Source organism: Scyliorhinus canicula, chromosome 9, assembly GCF_902713615.1.
Source record: "Scyliorhinus canicula chromosome 9, sScyCan1.1, whole genome shotgun sequence".
Classification (NCBI taxonomy): domain Eukaryota; kingdom Metazoa; phylum Chordata; class Chondrichthyes; order Carcharhiniformes; family Scyliorhinidae; genus Scyliorhinus; species Scyliorhinus canicula.
Window position 1 is genome coordinate 33,777,893 of NC_052154.1, and position 20,882 is coordinate 33,798,774.

General features: G+C 50.0%; 1 protein-coding gene across 3 annotated transcripts in view; it reads left to right on the top strand.

Moving 5' to 3' along the window:
- Window positions 1-20,882, top strand: part of cpne7 (copine VII) — a 215,499-nt gene that overhangs the window by 86,274 nt on the left and 108,343 nt on the right. For all 3 annotated transcript variants that reach the window (XM_038806484.1, XM_038806483.1, XM_038806486.1), the window contains 2 exons: window positions 1,128-1,310; window positions 16,745-16,819. In XM_038806484.1, the coding sequence (XP_038662412.1) occupies window positions 1,128-1,310; window positions 16,745-16,819 (258 nt within the window). The remainder of the gene's footprint in view (window positions 1-1,127; window positions 1,311-16,744; window positions 16,820-20,882) is intronic.

Sequence of the window (20,882 nt, forward strand, 5' to 3'; positions counted from 1 at the left end):
TCTCAACTGTGAGAATGATATAGAGTCTCAGACAGTTTCTTGGAAGAATAAATTCGCAACATAAAACTTCCCACTGGTTGCGTCCAACCAGTAGTCGAACGACATTCACACTCAGATAGGTTTGTTGGTTTGAGAAAGGGACATGTTGCTGTGGTACAGTGGTGCAGTAGTTTTACAGCTTGGTAGCCATGGTATGATATGGGGCATTACCTGGAAAGAATAACTATACATCTAGCACCTGCAATGTTTGATCCACAGTCCAAAGATGTGCGGGTTAGGTGGATTGGCCATGCTAAATTGCCCGTAGTGTAAGGTTAATGGGGGGATTGTTGGGTTACGGGTATACGGGTTACGTGGGTTTAAGTAGGGTGATCATTGCTCGGCACAACATCGAGGGCCGAAGGGCCTGTTCTGTGCTGTACTGTTCTATGTTCTAATACTGCTTAATATTAACAGCAGATTAAGTAGTGAAATTGTGTGTCCTAACTCCAAAAACAAGCTTCTCCACTTTGATCAAAAACTTTTTTAAAAAGTGAAAAGGCCTTTTTAACATTCACAGCTCGTATAAATTTTGTGAGTTAAAAACCAGTAATGAATCAATTAAACCAGAAACTTCAGAGGAAGATGCCATCTTTGATGATTCCAAGCCCATTGGCGCAGAATTTATGGGACAGAAATGCGTAGGTACGGCTGTTTAAAACTGATTCTACGTTGAGCAGCTAAGCTCCGCTTAACATTGTCCCTTTCTAACTATTGTTCCTGGCTTTAGCTCCATTAGTTCGGACCCTTTAAATTCAAATACAGACCACAGATGTTTTTGGTCTGATAATTGTATTAAGATCCTTTTAAAGTCTCTGGCAGTAAACTGTTATGGCTCTGGGACCTATTGCCGTGTTTTAGGTAGAGTGACAGGTTAGCATTTTTATTGTTTAAAGTGTTAGAGGCTCGCTAATCCTTCTACCTTACTGGAGCCATGTCTAATTACTCTGTTCAATTCTGATCATGTCTAGAATTTCTATGCTACCATATATTCTCATTGTCTGGCATAAGGAGGTCATTGGGAATTGTTACATGTGGCATTCCAAATAGTCAACTAATAATCCTGTAAACTCTGCTCTCCTTTACAGGTCGACCGGACTGAAGTTATAAAGAGTAACTTGCATCCCGTCTTCTCTAAAATTTTCAATGTGGATTATTACTTTGAGGAAGCTCAGAAGCTTCGATTTGAAGTATATGACATTCATGGCCACTGCAGTATTGGCACTCGAGATGATGACTTCCTGGGTGGGGTAGAGTGCACCCTGGGACAGGTAAATACTAAAAGAAACAGAATTTCTATCACAATTCAAATTTTTGCAAGTATTGACATTTTAAGGCTTTCCTTCCCCATCACGTTAAATTTGCATGTGCAGTGAGGAGGCAATGGATTGGTCAAGGCTGTATATTGTGGTGAATGAGATTCACACAGCATTATAGTTACCAATGTCACTCTGTTCCAAGTATATACATGTATCAATATTGTAAATGCAGTTGCACTACCTGACCACCAGGGGGAGTAGCTCTGGGAGTTCTCGAGAGTTTGTACTGGGCTCCCCCTTGGCTCTGCCCAGAACTCCTCCCCCCTGGAGCTGCTGTATAAAGACCCGTGCCACAGAGTCAGCCAGCCAGTTCACCGAAAGTTAAACGGCTAACAGGCTGGCTCTGTTGTAAGTATATTAAAACCGCTATACTAATCCTACAAGCACGTGTCGGTAGAATTGATGGTTCCATCATATATATTACAGGTGACTATAATACTTTATAGATGCAAAGTTTCATGTGAATATATGTATTAACTCTCACTAAACTCACATGGATAACCCAATTGATCTTCTCGTGGGGCCTTTGGAATACGAGCTCCCCCTCTGAGGAGCGGAGGCCTAGCAGCTGGGGCTCATGAATCTAGCGCTTAAAAGCTAGCCCGGATCGGGAGCGTCATGATCGGTAGTCCCAACTGGAACTTCCATGCTGTATGCCACGTTACGGCCTTTACTTTTGTTTGCCAGATAAACCTTTGTTTGTGTAACCTTCTCGGGACTCCTGAAGGTTTTATAATCTATTTAATAAATGAAATAGCTCTGAGATTCCTGATAATATCTGTTTATTATAGTCTGCTGCCAAAGCAAAGATAAGGTGCGCATGCTGCCTGTACTCAGCTACCAACAAAAAAGACATGGGTCACGTCTGAGGCCTTGCACGCCTCAACATTATTCAGACTGAGATCTGCATTTCTGCTTTGACAGTCTGCAATTTTAAATCAAGAGGTCGCAAATTGCTAATAATGAAAGTGGAGTTAATAATTTTATCCAGAAATCATTACCTAAAAATGTCAAGGGGTTTCATTTTCTTTGATAGTACACCACTTAAGATACTTGTGTAAAATTCCTTTGTGTGTGTTTTTAAACATGCTGATGTAATTATTTCATGAGTTAAAATTAACCAAGCAAAAAAGCACAACAGATTTTGAAACCTTGCTTAAATTTACAGTCCATGCTCCAAGATAATTAAAAGCATCTCAATATTCTTAAGGGTCTCTGTAATGGCACTTTATCTACACCAGAGACTCTAATGTGAAGTTTGGCATGAGAAGAAGCATCCACAGAATTCCTGCCAGCCCCTGCTTACCAATGGGCTGGCAAACAACATTATTCACTGAAGACCTTAGATGCAGATTCATCTGCTTGCTGGACTGAACTTCAAATTGAGACGCAGGAACATAAAAAAGACATTTTTCAACATCTACTGCCCAAGACAGTTTGGTTCCAGCTGGTGTAGTAGCAGATTAAAGTGGTCACCAGCTGGCCATATCATCAGGATTTCATACAGAACTATTTTAAAAAGAGTCTTTTATATGAAGTGAAATAAGGTTTCTGGTAAGCCTTCATCTTCATTCTGTGATGATACATAATGCATTATTTTAATATGAAAAAGTAGGAAGTAAAGGCACATATATTTTTATCTCAGTAATATTGCTTGAACTAACTGCCATGCTGATCATTTTACTGCAGTTATGTGTTTAAGTTGTTGCCTTAAGCCGAGGGTGTCATTTAATTTATGCTGCCTTGAGGGAAACTGACTCGACTTGTATGTCTGTTTACATATTGTCTGATTTTACTTTGCATATAAGTCAGTGGAGCGTAAAATCGTGTGGCATGTCGAACAAATACTTCAACTAATCCGTTCAGTTTCTGCCAGGCGAGTAAGATTGACATTGCCCGGGATTCTCCAATCCTGCGGCCAAGTTCTAACTCTGATGCCGGCGTGAAAAGTGGCGCGAGCCACTCCGGCGTCAACGGGCCTCAACTGGCAGCTATCCACCCCTCCTAGGGGGCTAGTACGGTGCCGGAGTGTTGTCCTCAGCTCCAGCACCTGTAAGCCGGCGCAACCCGTCCGGCGCGTGTCTGCGCATGCGGCCACGGCCGGCGCGAGATCGCACATGTACGTGGGTTCCCGTCTCCATGCTGCCACCAGGCAATATGCCGGAGCCCTACAGGGGCCCGGCGTGGAGGAACATAGGCCCCCACGGAATTAGCCCGCCTGCTGATCTGTAGTCCCCGATTGCGGGCCAAGCCACCGAGGAGGCCCCTCCCGGGGTCGGATCCCCCTGTCCCCGACGTCCCGCCGGGTGGAACCATACGTAACCAACGGCGGCAGGCACTTGGCCCATCTAGGCCCGGAGAATTGCCGGGGGCGCTTTCAACGGCCCTGGACTGGTGCGGCGGCATCCCGTGGGTGCCCGAAAATCGCCACCGGAGAATGGGTGAGTCGGCGTCGGGGCGGCGTGGCGCAATTCTCGCGCCCCCCCCCCCCCCAGTGATTCTCTGGCGCGGCCCGGGGTCGGAGAATCCTGGCCATTATCTCCAGCAGACTGATTTGATGGAAATTGTTATTAGCATATTTAAGACCATGTCGTTATTCATAGACCTGAGCAATGTCATTTTCTTTCATGAGTTGTAAGGTCAATATATCTCTTCATTTGATGTAAGGTTTTCCATGTGTTTCATTAAGCAATTCATTGTTGATTGAGGTGAATTGTATTCACAGCGTACTCCTGATTGTAAGTGTGACTGGTGTTCAGAAAATGTTATTATCAGCAAGTACCTTATGGGGTGGGAACAATTAACTTCCCCGTGGACCTTGCAGAATACAAGCTCCACCATTAAGGGAGTGGGGGACCTTTAAACAATGTATGGTTGTAGGGTATGGTTGTAGGCGATGGACTGGGTTGGACACAGTAAGAAGTCTCACAGGTTAAAGTCCAACAGGGGAGGAGACGGGGGGGGGGGGGGGGGGGGGGGGGGTGGCGAGTGATCGGGAGGGTGCGAGTATCTCTTGATTAAAGCTGCATCCAGTTGCAGCCTATGTTATCCCAGAGTACATAACACAACATGCAACCAGGAGACTGTTTAATCTAGGTGGTTTACCTCAGTCCATTCCGTGATGACCAGCGAATGTATCCCAGCACCATGGAGAAGATTCAGGCTATTCACCAGCTCAGGACCTCTGGAAATCTCAGTGCCAATTGGGGGACATTCAATTAGAAGTTTCTGCTGTACATCAAAGCTTCAGACCTCTTGGTGCGTCTGATGCAAGGAAGATCACGGTTCTCCTCTCAACAGTGGGTGATCAAGCCATCAAACTCTTCAACTCTTTTCACTTCACCGAAGGCCAGGACAAGACAAAGTTTCAGACCATCCTGGACAAGTTTGACAGTCACTGTGAAGTGGACACCAATGAAATCATTGAGCGCTACATATTCAAACAGCGTCTACAAGATAAAGATGAATCTTTCAACTCCTTCTTAACTAACCTCCTGCAACTTTGGTGATATTGCTGACTCCAAAAATTGTTTTTGGAGTTCACTCTGATCCTCTGAGAGAGCAGCTACTGAAAATCAAGCATATGACCCTGCCAGTCGCGATTGAAACATGCACAGTGCATGAGCACGCCAAAAATCGCTCTGCCCAGTACAAATTGGCTGAAAATGAGAAATGGGCCTCCCACGAGGCAGAGTTTGTGCAGGCCATCTCCCGGATGCAGCGCCTCAGCATTGATGAAAGCTGCCATTTTGCGCGCTTTTCACGGGGCCCCACGCATGCACGATGCGAACAGGATAATGAAGCGGCCGAACCCCGCACTGCGCATGTGCGATGCGTCAGGACGCCGACGTCGTGACGTGCTCTAACTGCGGGAACGCCCACTTAAAGAAACACTGCCCTGCAAGAGGCAGGCGATGTTTAAACTGCGGGTAGCCTGGACACTATGCAGCCTTGTTCAGGTCTGCACCACCAGTCAGGGGCCAGTGCTCCCAATTCCGACGATGGCGCATTCAGAGTGTGCAACAACACCTCCTGGCAGCACAACAGATCAAGAGGAAGAATGTCTGAACTCCGCCTACTGTGTGGGCATCATTGGCAAATGTGAATATGCCACATCCAACTCATCACCAATTCAATCCATCCCCACTGTGGATTCTGCGGACGAATGGCGTGCGGTGATGCAGGTCAACCACTGCTCCATCCAGTTTAAGCTGGACACAGGTGCTTCTGCCAACGTCCTCTCACAGGCAGATTTCAAATGTATCAAGAAGCACCCCCCCCCCCCCCAAGGTCCTTCCAGCAGCCTGCAGGCTCCTGGACTACAACGGAAGTGCCATCACGGCACTGGGATCCTGCCATCTACTCGTCTCCAACCGGAGCACCCATACACGGTTACGTTTTGAAATTGTCAAGACAGACAGGGCACCCCTACTTGTCGTGCATGCCTGCAAGCAGCTGAACCTCGTGCAGCAGGTTTACACAACAACATCCTCAAATGTCGATCTTCAGGCCGGCATTGGCTACATCCTCGCTCAGTATCCGGATGTGTTCGATGCGATGGGCACGCTGTCATATCGATACAAGATTCTGCCAGGACCTGATGCCAAGCCAGTGGTCCATGCGCCACGCAGGGTCCCGGCTCCGCTGAGGGAGCGCCTGAAGGCACAGCTCAAGGATCTTCAGCAACGGGGCATAATTTCCAAGGTAACTGAACCGACTGGCTGGCTCAGCTCGATGGTATGTGTTAGAAAGCCTTTGGGAGACCTGCGCATCTGCATTGATCCCAAGGATCTCAACCAGAATATAATGCGTGAACACTACCCAATCCCGAAGCGGGAGGAACTCACCAGTGAGATGGCACATGCACGGTTTCTCACGAAGTTAGATGCGTCACATGGATTCTGGCAAATCCAGCTGGATGAGTCCAGCAGAAGGTTCTGTACCTTCAACACACCGGTTGGCAGATACTGCTATAACCGCGTGCCATTCGGCATTGTCTCGGAATCGGAGATATTTAATCGCATCATGGAGCAGATGATGGAGGGCATTGAAGGGGTTTGTGTGTATGTGGACGATGTCATCATATGGTCCACGACCCCTGAGGAGCACGTTTCCCGTCTCCAGCAGGTATTCCGCCGTGTCCATGCCAATGGCCTGAAGCTGAACAGGGCCAAATGTTGCTTTGGCATGTCGACACTCAAGTTCCTAGGAGACCAGGTCTCTCAGCAGGGCATGCGCCCGGACACAGACAAGGTCAAGGCCATCACAGCCATGAAGGTCCCGGAAGTCAAGGCGGCATTGCGCTTCCTGGGCATGGTCAATTTTCTGGGCACGTTCATCCCAAACATGGTCTCACACACCACGGCCCTACAAAACCTAGTGAAGAAGTCCACTGCCTTCAAGTGGAAGGCGGCCCATCAGGCAGAGTGGTTGGAGCTGAAAGCCAAGCTCACCAATGCACCCATATTGGCATTTTTTTGACCCAGACAGGGAAACGGAAACCTCAACAGATGCGAGTCAGGATGGTATCGTTGCGTTCCTGCTGCAACGCGATGACACCTCATCCTGGGCACCGGTTGCCTACGCATCAAGGGCAATGACGCCCACCGAACAAAGGTATGCACAGATAGAGAAGGAATGCCTCGGGCCTCCTCACTGGCATTCTCAAGTTTCACAATGTCTACGGCCTGCTGGCATTCACAGTCGAGACGGATCACAGGCCCCTGGTCCACATTATCCACAAGGACCTTAATGACATGAAGGTATGACCATGAATTGGTCTACATGCCTGGCAAGGAGCTCATTATTGCCGATACACTGTCCCACTCCATCACCGTTCCCAGTGAACATCATCCGGCAAATTGAGTCACAGGTTGAGTAACAGGTGCAGCTGTGTGTTATCACCCTCCCGGCATCTGATGAGAAGGTGATTCGTAGCCGTGAGGAGACAGCCAAAGACCCCCTCTTGCAGCGTGTTATGCAACACCTCGCCAATGGCTGGCAAAAAGGGCAGTGCCCTCAATTTTTCAATGTAAAGGACGACCTGACGGTGGTTGATGGTATCCTCCTCAAACTGGACCGGATTGTAATTCCACACAGTCTCCTGAGCTTGGTGCTCTGCAAAATGCACGAGGGCCACCTGGGCGTTGAGAAGTGCAGACGCAGAGCCAGGCAGGCTGTCTACTGGCCAGGGATCAGCCAGGACATCTCGAACATGGTCCTCAACTGTGCGACCTGTCAATGCTTCCAGCCAGTGCAGAGTAAGGAGACACTTCAGCAGCATGAAATCAAAACCTCTCCGTGGTCCAAGGTTGGCATCGACCTCTCGACCTCTTTCATGCAAATGGCCGTAATTACGTGTTAATCATTGATTATTTTTCCAATTACCCTGAAGTTGTGAAGCTCTCAGACCTCACATCTCGGACCGTCATCAAGGCCTGTAAGGAGACGTTCTCCAGGCATGGTATCCCACTCACTGTCATGAATGACAATGGCCCGTGCATCAGCAGCCATGAATGGTCTCTGTTTGCCCAGTCGTATCAGTTCAAACACGTCACTTCCAGCCACACTATCCGCAGTCAAACGGAAAACTTGAGAAAGGGGTGCACATAGTGAAGCAGCTCATCCGCAAGGCCGTGGATTCTGCTTCTGACATTCACCTTGCGCTGCTTGCGTACAGGGCGACCCCACTGTCCACTGGCATGTCGCCGGCTCAACTCCTGATGAACAGGGACCTGTGAACGACACTTCCAGCCATACACTTGCCCAACCTGGATCACCTCCCAGTGCTGCAGAAGGTGCAGCAACTCCGAGACCGGCAAAAACAGGGCTATGATGCTCATGCCACCGATTTGCCCGTGTTATCCCCGTCAGACATCGTTCGGGTCAAGATCCCTGATGGAGGCTGGTCAGCTCCAGCTGTCGTTGTTCGACAAGCTGCCCAACCTTGTACGTTGTGCGTATGGCTGATGGTTCTGTTGTGTGACAAAATAGACGGGCACTGCGCAAAGTTGCCTGCCCGCAACCGCTTTCTTCTCCCTTTCCTTCTGTTGTTTTGCCACCTCCTGATACCTCAACTCACGAGGCCACCAGTCAGACTTCAATTCCGCCCAGCAACGCGCTGTCGTCCCCACCACCACCTCTCCGGTGGTCGACCAGGATCAGACGCAAGCCACAGAGACTGGATTATGAACATTTGTTCTGTTTGCTATGTTCTGTGTTCTCTCATCAGACAGCTGTTTTCACATGTACGTTTGTTCACATCCCCTGCATGTATATCTGTTAATATGGGTCTATTCTTGTAAATATATTCACATATGTCATCAAAACATAAAAAAGGGGAGATGTCATGATATGCAGACACACACATAATGATATACAGGCAGGCACAGACAAGCAGCTAATGGACACAGAGAACAGGACATAACCAATAAGAAGGCAGGGCACTCAGGGATTTAAAAGACACGAGGCACTCACACTGATGAACATCTAGAGAGTTAGTCAAGGGTGTTGTTACAATCTCACACCTCCACCACGTGGCTAAGAGCTAGTCTGGTTCAATCAGACAGAATAACCACACTTAAGTTAGCGGAGAGTCAAATGCAGAGAACTGTGTTAACTGTGCTATTAGTTCCTGGGGCAGTGCAGGGCAGCAGCCTCTGTCACAGGGCCCTTCTGCACTGGAGCCAATGCAGGGCAGCAGCCTCTGTCACAGGGCCCTGCTTCACTGCCATCAATGCAGCGGCGGCAGCCTCTGTCACAGGGCCGTACTGCACTGGAGTCAATGCAGGGGCAGGCAGGGGCAGCAGCCACTGTCACAGGGACCTGCTGCACTGGGGTCAATGCAGGACAGCAGCCTCTGTCACAGGGCCCTGCTGCACAGGGGTCAATGCAGGACAGCAGCCTCTGTCACAGGCCCTGCTGCACTGGAGCCAATGCAGGGCAGCAGCTTCTGTCAAAGGGCCTGCTGCACTGGAGTCAATGCCGGGGCAGCAGCCTCTGTCCCAGGGCCCAGCTGCATTGGAGTCAATGCAGGGGCAGCAGCCTCTGTCACAGGGTCCTGCTGCACTGGAGTCAATGCAGGACAGCAGCCTGTCACAGGGCCCTGCTTCACTGCCAGCAATGCAGGGGCAGCAGCCTCTGTCACAGGGCCCTACTGCACTGGAGTCAATGCAGCACGGCAGCCTCTGTCACTAGGCGCTGCTGCACTGGAGTCAATGTAGGACAGCAGCCTCTGTCACAGGGCCCTGCTGCACTGGAGTCAATGCATGGCAGCAGCCCCAGTCACAGGGCCCTGCTGCATTAGAGTCAATGCAGGACAGCAGCCTCTGTCACAGGGCCCTGCTTCACAGCCAGCAATGCAGGGCAGCAGCCTCTGTCACTGGGCCCTACTGCACTGGAGTCAATGCAGGACGGCAGCCTCTGCACAGGGCCCTGCTGCACTGGGGTCAATGCAGGGCAGCAGCCTCAGTCACAGAGCCTTGCAACACTGGCATCAGTGCAGTGGCAGCAGCCTCTGTCACAAGGCCTTGCTGCACTGTTGTCAATGCAGGAAGGCAGCCTCTGTCACAGGGGCCTGCTGCACTGGGGTCAATGCAGGGCAGCAGCCTCTGTCCCAGGACTCAGCTGCACTGGAGTCAATGCAGGGCAGCAGCCTCAGTCACTGGGCCCTGCTGCACTGGGGTCAATGCAGGGCAGCAGCCTCAGTCAAAGGGCCCTGCTGCACTGGAGCCAATGCAGGGGCAGCAGCCTCTGTCACAGGGCCCTGCTGCACTGGAGCCAATGCAGGGCGGCAGCCTCTGTCACAGGGCCCTGCTGCACTGGAGTCAATGCAGTGGCAGCGGTCTATGTCCCAGAGCCCAGCTGCATTGGAGTCAGTGCTGGGGCTGCAGCCTCTGTCACAGGGCCCTGCTGCACTGGAGTCAATGCAGGACAGCAGCCTCTGTCACAGGGCCCTGCTGCTGGGGTCAATGCAGGGCAGCAGCCTCTGTCACAGGGCCCTGCTGCACTGGAGTCAATGCAAGACGGCAGCCTCTGTCCCAGGGCCCAGCTGCGTCGAAGTCAATGCAGAGCAGCAGCCTCTGTCACAGGGCCCTGCTGCACTGGGGTCAATGCAGGGCAGCAGCCTCAGTCACAGGGCCCTGCAACACTGGCATCAGTGCAGTGGCAGCAGCATCAATCACAGGGCCCTGCTGCACTGGAGTCAATGCAGGGCAGCAGCCTCTGTCACAGGGCCCTGCTGCACTGGCATCAATGCAGGGCAGCAGCCCCTGTCACAGGGCCCTGCTGCACTGGGGTCAATGCAGGGCAGCAGCCTCTGTCACAGGGCCATACTGCACTGGGGTCAATGCAGGGCGGCAGCCTCTGTCACAGGGCCCTGCTGCACTGGGGTCAATGCAGGGCAGCAGCCTCAGTCACAGGGCCCTGCTTCACTGCCATCAATGCAGGGCAGCAGCCTCTGTCACAGGGCCCTGCTGCACTGGGGTCAATGCAGGACAGCAGCCTCTGTCACAGGGGCCTGCTGCACTGGAGCCAATGCAGGACAGCAGCCTCTGTCACAGGGCCCTGCTGCACTGGGGTCAATGCAGGACAGCAGCCTCTGTCACAGGGGCCTGCTGCACTGGAGCCAATGCAGGACAGCAGCCTCTGTCACAGGGCCCTGCTGCACTGGGGTCAATGCAGGGCGGCAGCCTCTGTCGCTAGGCGCTGCTGCATAGATGGTACCTGAGTTGGTAGGACTAAGGAGACATGATGATGATGTCACCTGCTCTGCCATTCAATAGGATAATGGCTGATCTGATTATGGACTTAACTCCACTTTCCTGTGCTCCCATAACCCTTGACTTGTTATAAATCAGAGATTTGTCTCACTCAACCTTGGATATATTCAACAACCCAGCCTCCAGTGCTCTCTGTGGAGGAGAATTCCACAGACTAACCACTCTCTGAGTGAAGAAATGTCACCCTATCTCATGTTTTACATTGGTGCCCCCTTATTTTTAAACTGTGTCTCCTGGTTCTTGATTTTCCCATGGAGGAAACATCTGCCCAGCATCGACCATGTCATGCCTGCTCGGAATCTGATATGTTTCAATAAAATCACCCCTCATTCATCTAAACTCCAATCTGCTCAATCTTTCCTCATTAGAGGAATCAGGATCAATCCAACATTCAGTCTAATGAAACTTCGCTGAACTACTTCGAATGAAAGTGTATCCTTCTTGAAGTAAGGAGGCCAAAATTGTGCACAGCACCCTGGCTGTGGCCTCATCAATGCCCTGTACAGTTGTAGCAAGACTCATCTACTTTTATACTCCATCCCAATGCAAGATCTGCCACAGGGGACTCAGATGAGGAAATTGACAGGGAAGACTACAGATGGTTATGCATAATGGAAATGTGCCTTAAGGTCTGTCAGAACGTCTGTTGTCACAGTCAAAGCATATGCAGTCCTGCACCAACTTGGCACAAGGCTTTGCATGAAGCTCGGAACCCGTACTTCATGCTGAGGAAGTGGTGGCTAACTCCATTATCAAACCTGTGGACCCCATGCTGCAATGTCCGATGTCTCAGCTTTTGTTATAACACAAGGAGAAGTTACTGAACCTATAGATGCTGCCACAGGAGCTCAGAGTGAGGGCATTCAAGGTCATCTTGATGGCCTGCAAGTTCAAATGGATCTTTCCGCCTTGTTAAAATTCTGAACTGTTATCATCATAGCTCTTTCCAATTATTCAGTTAAACTTAATAAAACATGGTTGTTATAAAATTGTGCAAAGGTGACTACGCCGTGTGTTCACTAACTGCATCGAGTATGATCAATGCTTCCACTGAGCCACTGTGAAACTCGAACCGCTGAATACATTTAACGCTCAGGAATCCCTTAATTGTCCAACTTTATTGTTGAAACTGCAATGAACCTAAATAGTCAAAATTGTTTGTTAAACTTTACAAGATCAATTATTGTTGTTTTCCACAACTGTTTGAAACCTTCTAAGGATTGATGCACTATCGATTCCGACGAGATGAGAGCAGAGAGTAATTGAGGCTTTATTACACTGAGATGTGTGGCCTCCTACAGCTGCTGCCGAAATGGCTGCCTTTCGGAGAGCACACACATTTATACTCCACCTACTGGGCGGAGCCAGCAGGCAGGGATCTACCCCCGTACCTGTAGTACAGGGGCCTTACCGTAATACCCATATATACAATATAATACAACAGTGGTGACTACCACATTCACCCCCTGTTAAAAATGAGTCCAGTGGGGGTGGTGGAAAACTATATACATACAAATTGGTTTTAAAATTGCAGAGAAGGTTACAAATTTAAATGATCGGGCGCCTTGATCTGTCGTTGAGAGCGCCGCAGTGCTGGTGGCGACTCAGGCGTCGGCTTGGTCTTCGGTGACTCTGGAAGCGTGTCGAAATCCTCTTCATCCCTGGGTGGGAGCAAGGGGAGGATGGATTGTCCTGGAGTGGGGGCTGCGGTGGGGTGCGCCGGGGGGAGGGAGGGTGGCGCTGGGACAGAGGGGGGGGTGTGGGGAACCAGCTGGTGCCAGGTCCCTGAGGGAGACTGTGTCTTGGCGGCCGTCGGGGTACTCTACGTAGGCGTACTATGGGTTTGCGTGGCGTAGCTGTACCCTCTCAACCAACGGGTCCGCCTTGTGGAGCCGCACGTGTTTACGGAGGAGAACGGGTCCTGGAGATGCCAGCCATGTTGTGAGCGAAACCCCGGAGGTGGACTTCCTGGGGGGTTTCGTTAGTTGCGGTGCACAGAAGCGACCGAATGGAGTGAAGTGCGTTGGGGAGGACCTCCTGCCAGCGGGAGGCCGGGAGATTCCTGGACCGTAGGGCCAGCTGGATGGCCCTCCAGACTGTCCCATTCTCCCGCTCCACCTGCCCTACCCCTGGGGTTGTAGCTGGTCGTCCTGCTCGAGGCAATGCCCCTGTTGAGCAGGTACTGGTGCAGCTCATCGCTCATAAATGAGGATCCCCGGTCGCTGTGGACATAGGTGGGGAAACCGAACAGAGCTAAGATGGTGTTGAGAGCTTTGATGACTGTGGCAGATGTCATATCGGGGCATGGGACGACGAAGTGGAATCGGGAATACTCGTCGACCACATTAAGAAAATCCAGTGTTGCGGTCGGTGGAGGGGAGGGGCCCTTTGAAGTCCACGCTGAGGCGTTCAAAGGGGTGGGAGGCCTTCACCAGACGTGCACGGTCTGGCCGGTAGAAGTGCGGTTTACACTCCGCGCAGACCTGGTAGTCTCTGGTAACAGCCCTGACTTCCTCGATGGAGTAGGGCAGATTACGGGCCTTAATGAATTGGTAAAAGCGCGTGACTCCTGGGTGATAGAGATCATCATGCAGGGTCCGGAGTCGGTCCACTTGTGCACTGGCACGTGTACCTCGGGACAGGGCATCGGGGGGCTCGTTGAGCTTACCGGGCGATACAAAATCTCATAATTAAAGGTGGAGAGCTCGATCCTCCATCGCAAGATCTTATCATTTTTGATCTTACCCCGCTGTGTGTCGTTGAACATGAAGGCAACCGACCGTTGGTCAGTGAGGAGAGTGAATCTTCTGCCGGCCAGGTAATGCCTCCAATGTCGCACAGCTTCAACGATCGCTTGGGCATCCTTTTCGACGGAGAAGTGCCGAATTGCTGAGGCATGGAGGGTGCGGGAAAAGACAGCCACGGGCCTGGTTGAGGGTGCCGATCAGAGAAACGTCTGATGCATCGCTCTCGAGTTGGAAGGGGAGCGTCTCGTCGACCACATGCATCGTGGCCTTGGCGATGTTGGCCTTAATATGGTTGAAGGCCTGGTGAGCCTCGCCTTCAGTGAGAAAGCGGTGGAGTGGAGTGGGCGGGCCTTGTCCGCATAGTTAGAGACCCACTGGGCATAGTGCGAAAAGAACCGCAGGCATCGTTTGAGGGCCTTGGGGCAGTGGGGGAGGGGGAGTTCCATGAAGGGGCGCATGCGATCGGGGTCGGGCCCTAGAACTCCGTTCTGAACCACATAGCCAAGGATGACTAATCGGTTCGTGCTGAACACACACTTCTCCTTGTTGTAAGTTAGGTTGAGGAGTGTGTCGGTGTGGAGAAATTTGGAAAGGTTAGCGTCGTGGTCCTGCTGGTCGTAGCCACAGATGGTGACGTTGTCCAGGTACGGTAAAGTGGCCCGCAGCCCGTACCGGTCAACCATTCGGTCCATATCCCGTTAGAAGACCGAGACCCCGTTAGTGACGCCGAAGGGAACCCTAAGGAAATGGTAAAGGCGGCCATACACAGTGTATGAGCGGTCTGCCATTGGGATGGGGAGCTGGTGGTCGGCAGATTTCAGGTCCACTGTCGAGAAGACCCAGTACTGTGCAATCTGATTGACCATATCAGATATGGGAGAGGATACGCGTCGAGCTGCGTGTACCGATTGATGGTTTGACTGTAGTCAACGACCATCCTGTTTTTATCCCCGGTTTTCACCACTATCACTTGGGCTCTCCAGGGGCTGTTGCTGGCCTCGATGATGCCTTCCCGCAGCAGCCGCTGGACCTCAGTCCTGATGAATGTCCTGTCCTAGGCACTGTACCATCTGCTCCTGGTGGCGACGGGTTTGCAATCTGGGTGAGGTTTGCAAACAGGGAAGGCGGGTTGACCTTAAGGGTCATGAGGCCGCATACGGTGAGGGGTGGTAGGGACCCGCCAAATTTCAGAGTGAGGCTCTGGAGATAGCACTGGAAGTCCAGGCCAAGTAGCAGGGCAGCGCAGAGGTTGGGGAGGGCGTAGAGCTGGAAGCAGCTGAACTCTACGCCTGGACGGTGAGGGTGGCGATGCAGTACCCCTGGATCGCCACGGAGTGGGATCTGGAGGCCAGGAAGATTCTTTGGTTAGCGGGGTGCAGCGCGAGGGAGCAGAGCCTTACCGTATCGCGGTGGATGAAGCTCTCAGTGCTCCCGGAGTCGAGAAGGCAGGATATCACGTGCCCGTCGATCTTCACCTTTGTCGACGCGGTCGAGATTGGTCGTTGGCGGTTGCAGGCAATGAGCGGCAAGGCAAGATGGTGGCGCCCTCGTGCCGCACGTGTCTTGGGAAAGGCAATATGGTGGCGCCCATTGGTTCTGAGGCAAGCAAGATGGTGGAGCAAGATAGCGGCGCCCATGGGCCGCACGTGGTCTGAGGAGAGGAAGATGGTGGCGCCCACTGGCCGCACGTGAGGGGTGCAGTGACAATAGCGGCGATTGAGCGTGCCTGGCAGCGAAATGTCCCTTCTTGCCACTGGCCTTGGAGAGCGTGCTCCATGCCAGGCAGCGCTGCCAGGGGTGTTTTGTCTGTCCGCAGAAGTAACACTTGGGCCCCCCGGGGTTGGTTGGCTGCCGCCCGGCGCAGGCGTAGGGTTGGCTTGGGGCGGTCGCTGATGGGGTCCATGATGGGGTGGTCGCTGGCGAGGTCCACGATGCACGGCGTGGGGGGTGGGCCGTGCGGCCGGGGGCATAAGCCTGTCTGTTGCGAAGAGACGATCGTGAGCAAGAGTGCTAATTTCTTGGTCACCGCGAGGTCAAGCGTGGCCCCTTCTACGAGGCGCTGGCGGATGTAGTCAGACTCTATGCCCGTAATGAACGCGTCTCTCATTAGCAGGTTCGAATTTTCAGTGGCCGAAATGGCCTGGCAATCACAGTCTCTCACTAGGGCGAGCAGGGCACGGCAGAAATCTTCCACAGACTCGCCGGGAAGCTGGTGTCGTGTGGACAGGATGTGCCTGGCATGGATCTTGTTGATCTGCTGAGCGTAATTCTCCTTCAGTAGCGCCAGTAGCGCCATGGCCTCTACATATGTAGGCGCATCCTGGATGAGGGGAAAAACGTTGGAGCTCAGCCGCATGTACAGAATCTGGAGCTTCTGTGCTTCTGAGATTGGGTCTGGCGCAGTCCCGACGTATTCTTCAAAGCAAGCTAGCCAATGTGCGAAGTCCTTTTTGGCGTTGTCTGCTTGAGGATGCAGCTGCAGGCGATCCGGCTGGATGCAGAGGTCCATCTCTCTGTAATAAAGTGATGCACTATCAATTACGACGAGACGAGAGCAGAGAGTAATTGAGGCTTTATTACACAGAGATGTGTGGCCTCCTACAGCAGCTGGCAAAATGCTGCTGTTCAGAGAGCACACACATTTATACTCCGCCTACTGGGCGGAGCCAGCAGGCAGGGATCTACCCCTGTACCTGTAGTACAGGAACCTTACCGTAATACCAATATATACAATATAATACAACAATGGTGACTACCACAAGGATATAATCTATGCCATTAGTTAAGGGCATGGAAAAACACCCTTAATGGGGGATTGCTACAAATTCAGTTTTGTGTGATGTGATTTTATTCTTTCCAGATTGTGGCTCAGAAGAAAATGACAAAACCTTTGTTCCTAAGATATGGAAAATACGCTGGAAAATCAACAATTACGGTGAGCATTAGGATATAAAACTGCGATGCTACCTGTTTATTCCAAAAATTAATGATTTAGCAGAAAATTTAAAAAAATAGAAAATAAGTTTGTTATAAAATGCAACACAATTACATTTGAGTTAACATAGAACATAGAACATAGAACATAGAACGATACAGCGCAGTACAGGCCCTTCGGCCCTCGATGTTGCACCGACATGGAAAAAAAAACTGGGTGCAATTCCCAGTTAAGTACTGGGAATTGCACCATCTTTTTCTAGTCATTGTTAACCACTTAATGTTGCACAGCATGCAGTTCCATCTTGAGTGCATCCTATGTTTGAACATTGAATAGAAAAGCAAGAGTGAGGGTCATAACCCTACAGGAGGCCCAGGATTCTGCAACCGCAGAGTCCCTGTTGCCTCACTTGAGTATGACCTACCCAGATTAGAGGGGGCGGAGCTACCCCCTTAAACCAGAGACTGCTGGGTAATAAATACCCAACCATAGTGTGGACTGGGTGTGGGAGACCCTTCGGAGAGCAAGAGATGTAAATATATTATAGTCGTCGCTTCCGAGTGATCACTTGCCTGAGAGTTTATAGTGAGAATGTTTGGTTCTTCAGATGAACAATGTAGAAAATGCTGGTTATTACATGAATGGGGGGGAATTGTATTTTCTGACATTAGATGATGAATGAACACTTCATGCATTTACACAAACTTTATTTGCCTACTTTTTTAACCAGAACATTGTCCTGTCAATTTGAAATAGATTTACACCATTGTTATAGTGGACAAAAGATTTCCTGTCAATGTATTGAACATTTGTGCTCTTATATTGCAAAATGAAAAGTTGCTCTATAAAAGCTGATGGGTATGAAATGTACACAAGACGGTTGGTGATCATTACTGCGTGTCACTGGTGAGCTGTTGTTTAATTCTGTCAAACCTTATCTCAAAACTTGGTTGTATAATATTTCTCCATTTGCCTCTTTATCCTTTTCCTGAACTCATATTCCCTTTCATCTGCCCCTCCTTTTATTGCATACTTTGTGTGCACTTTTCTTTTCTATTCAGTTTTATCCTCACCTCTTAATCCATTACATCTCATTCTGAACAAGTTTGTTCTTATTATTAGTACAATTTTCTTCTTTTCGTATGCATTCAAGGGACGAGGGTGTCACCAGCATTTATTGTCCATCCCTAATTGTTAGAAGTACATTGTATGTCTTCCATGACTTCTCCTGCAACAATAGAAAAACTCCGGCAAAGTTTCTGTACCCATGGCATTGCACAGGTCTTCGTATCCAGTGGAGAATTTCAGGCATTCACAAAGTCAACGGCATTAAACACACCTGAATGGGGTCGTATGCTCCACCATCTAATGGCCTGGCCAAGCAGGCAATACAAACATTCAAAACCGGAATGAAGAAGCAGTCTACTGGTCCCCTGGACATAATATTGGCCTGGTTCCTCTTCGGTTATAGAAGCACGCCGTACACGACGACAGGAGTCACTCTAGCGTTATTGCTAATGGGACGACGACTGCTCACCACGCTCCCCTTGCTGTTTCCCAACTTGCAGGGGAGGTGGTGTCAAAGCAGGAGTCACAAAAAAGTAACTATGACACCAGAAGACCTGAAAGGTCCTTCAGAACAGGAGATGCCATTCATGTGCGGAACTTTGAAGTTGGCTCCCAACAGATCCCAGACATTGTGCTGGAAAAACTGGTCAGTTACTTACAACAAGGGAAAGCTGTGAAAGAAAACACACCTGGACCACCTGGGAAGCAGGGAACCTACTCAAGCAGAGAGATTTCAGCAGAAGCAACCTGAGTTCTCCCGTCCAGTGGTGAGCAGGTGGAGACCCGCCCAGCTGGGTAGCTCCCACCAAGTATAATTGGTCGCTATCACCAAGAAAGCACAACAGCGCCTTTACTTCCTCAGGAAACTAAGGAAATTCGGCATGTCCACATTAACCCTTACCAACTTTTACACATGCACTATAGAGAGCATCCTATCGGGCTGCATCACAGCCTGGTATGGCAACTGCTCGGCCAAGGACTGCAAGGAACTTCAGAGAGTCGTGAATACCGCCCAGTCCATCACACGAACCTGCCTCCCATCCATTGATTCCATCTACACCTCCCGCTGCCGGGGGAAAGCAGGCAGCATAATCAAGGATCCCTCCCACCCGGCTTACTCACTTTTCCAACTTCTTCCATCGGGCAGGAGATTCAGAAGTCTGAGAACACGCACGAACAGACTCAAAAACAGCTTCTTCCCCACTGTCACCAGGCTCCTAAATGACCCTCTTATGGACTGACCTCATTAACACTACACCCATGTCTGCTTCATCCGATGCCAATGCTTAGGTAGTACATTGTATATATTGTGTTGCCCTATTATGTATTCTCATGTATTTTCTTGAATTCTGTTTAATTCCCTTTTCTTCCCATGTACTGAATGATCTGTTGAGCTGCTCGCAGAAAAATACTTTTCACTCTACCTCGGTACACGTGACAATAAACAAATCCAATCCAATCCAATCCCAGACCCGGACACGTGGTTCCCGATCGTCCTGGGCTGGGCTTTTGTTTTAAGTGCCGCGCTAGCAGCTTTACTTTCGGTTTAAAATAAACCAGTTTGACCTTTCACCCTGCACCTCCTGGAATGATTATATTTTTATAAATCACTAAAGTAAGATGGACTAATTGGCCTCTTTCATCTGTAATTATCCTCTAAACATTTATTACAATCTGGTATTTAGTTGAATAATCTGTGAAAATTAGTATTTTGATAATAAATGCTCTTTCCAAGTGAGTTGTTTAATAAGGATGAAGTAAAGGAGTATTGATAGCTAACTATTATGAAATTGACTATTGTTATTATGCGGTTGTTACATTTTTGACTGTTAGGGCATAATTTTTCCTTGATGTCCCAGAACAAATACTGTAATTTGTGCATCTAAGTCAGCCCGGCATATAAGGCGACCCCGTTTTTCTGGCCTTAAAGATCACGCTTTTGCACATATTTAATGAATAAGTCAACATCCCTTTTCAGCCACACCATATTATACTTAGCCTCTATTTTTCTCCTGACAAAGCATGTTTCACTTACTGTTACCTTATAAACGGGCGTAAGGAATCAAGCAGGCATCACGCATTGTGTTGCGAAAGTGCGCTGGAGTTCAAGACACGTCCACTCTTTGCATTAGAAGCAGATGATATTTCAAAACGGCAACCACCCGCAAACGCGCCAGTGTTTCAATTATACTTAACGTGTAATTCGACGCACATTTTTGGAGGGATTTTTTTGAGATTGGTTTACATGGTAACATTTATGGTATTTCTCACTGTTTGAATTAAAAGCCTTGTGCAAAATTTTCCAAGTTGAGAAATAAGAAGGAAGCACAAAATTCAAACAGAACCAGTTCACTAAATGTGACAATTGACATGAAATTATTTGCAATGATGTGTGGGCATCATTGGCAAAGCCAGCATTTATTGTCTATTCCTTATTGCCCTTGAGAAGGCAATGTGAGCTACCTCAGTGAAACACGTGGGCCTGAATTCTCCGTTGACACTAAGTGTTGACACCAGCGGAGAGTGTGTGGCGTTTTACGACAGAAAGATCGGCGCAACAGCGGCACTGATTCAGCTACTTTAAATGGTCTAGCACGTCGCCACGTGGAACGTAATCAATTCCAGGAAAAATGGTGCCGGATTCGCCGGGTCCGTGATCGGCACTCATTTTTAGAGTACCCAATTCATTTTTTCTAATTAAGGGGCAATTTAATGCGGCCAATCCACCTACCCTGCACATCTTTGGGTTGTGGGGGCGAAACCCACGCAAACACGGGGAGAATGTGCAAACCCCACACGGACAGTGACCCAGAGCTGGGATCGAACCTGGGACCTTGGCCCCGTGAGGCAGCAATGCAAACCCCAGCGCCACCGTGCTGCCCTGTGATTGGCACTCATGAGGCTCACATGCCGCAGCCGCACTTAAACGATCCATCCCACCACACACACCGTTTAAGACAACAAGATGGCTGGAAGGAGAGCAGCGCCACCGTTC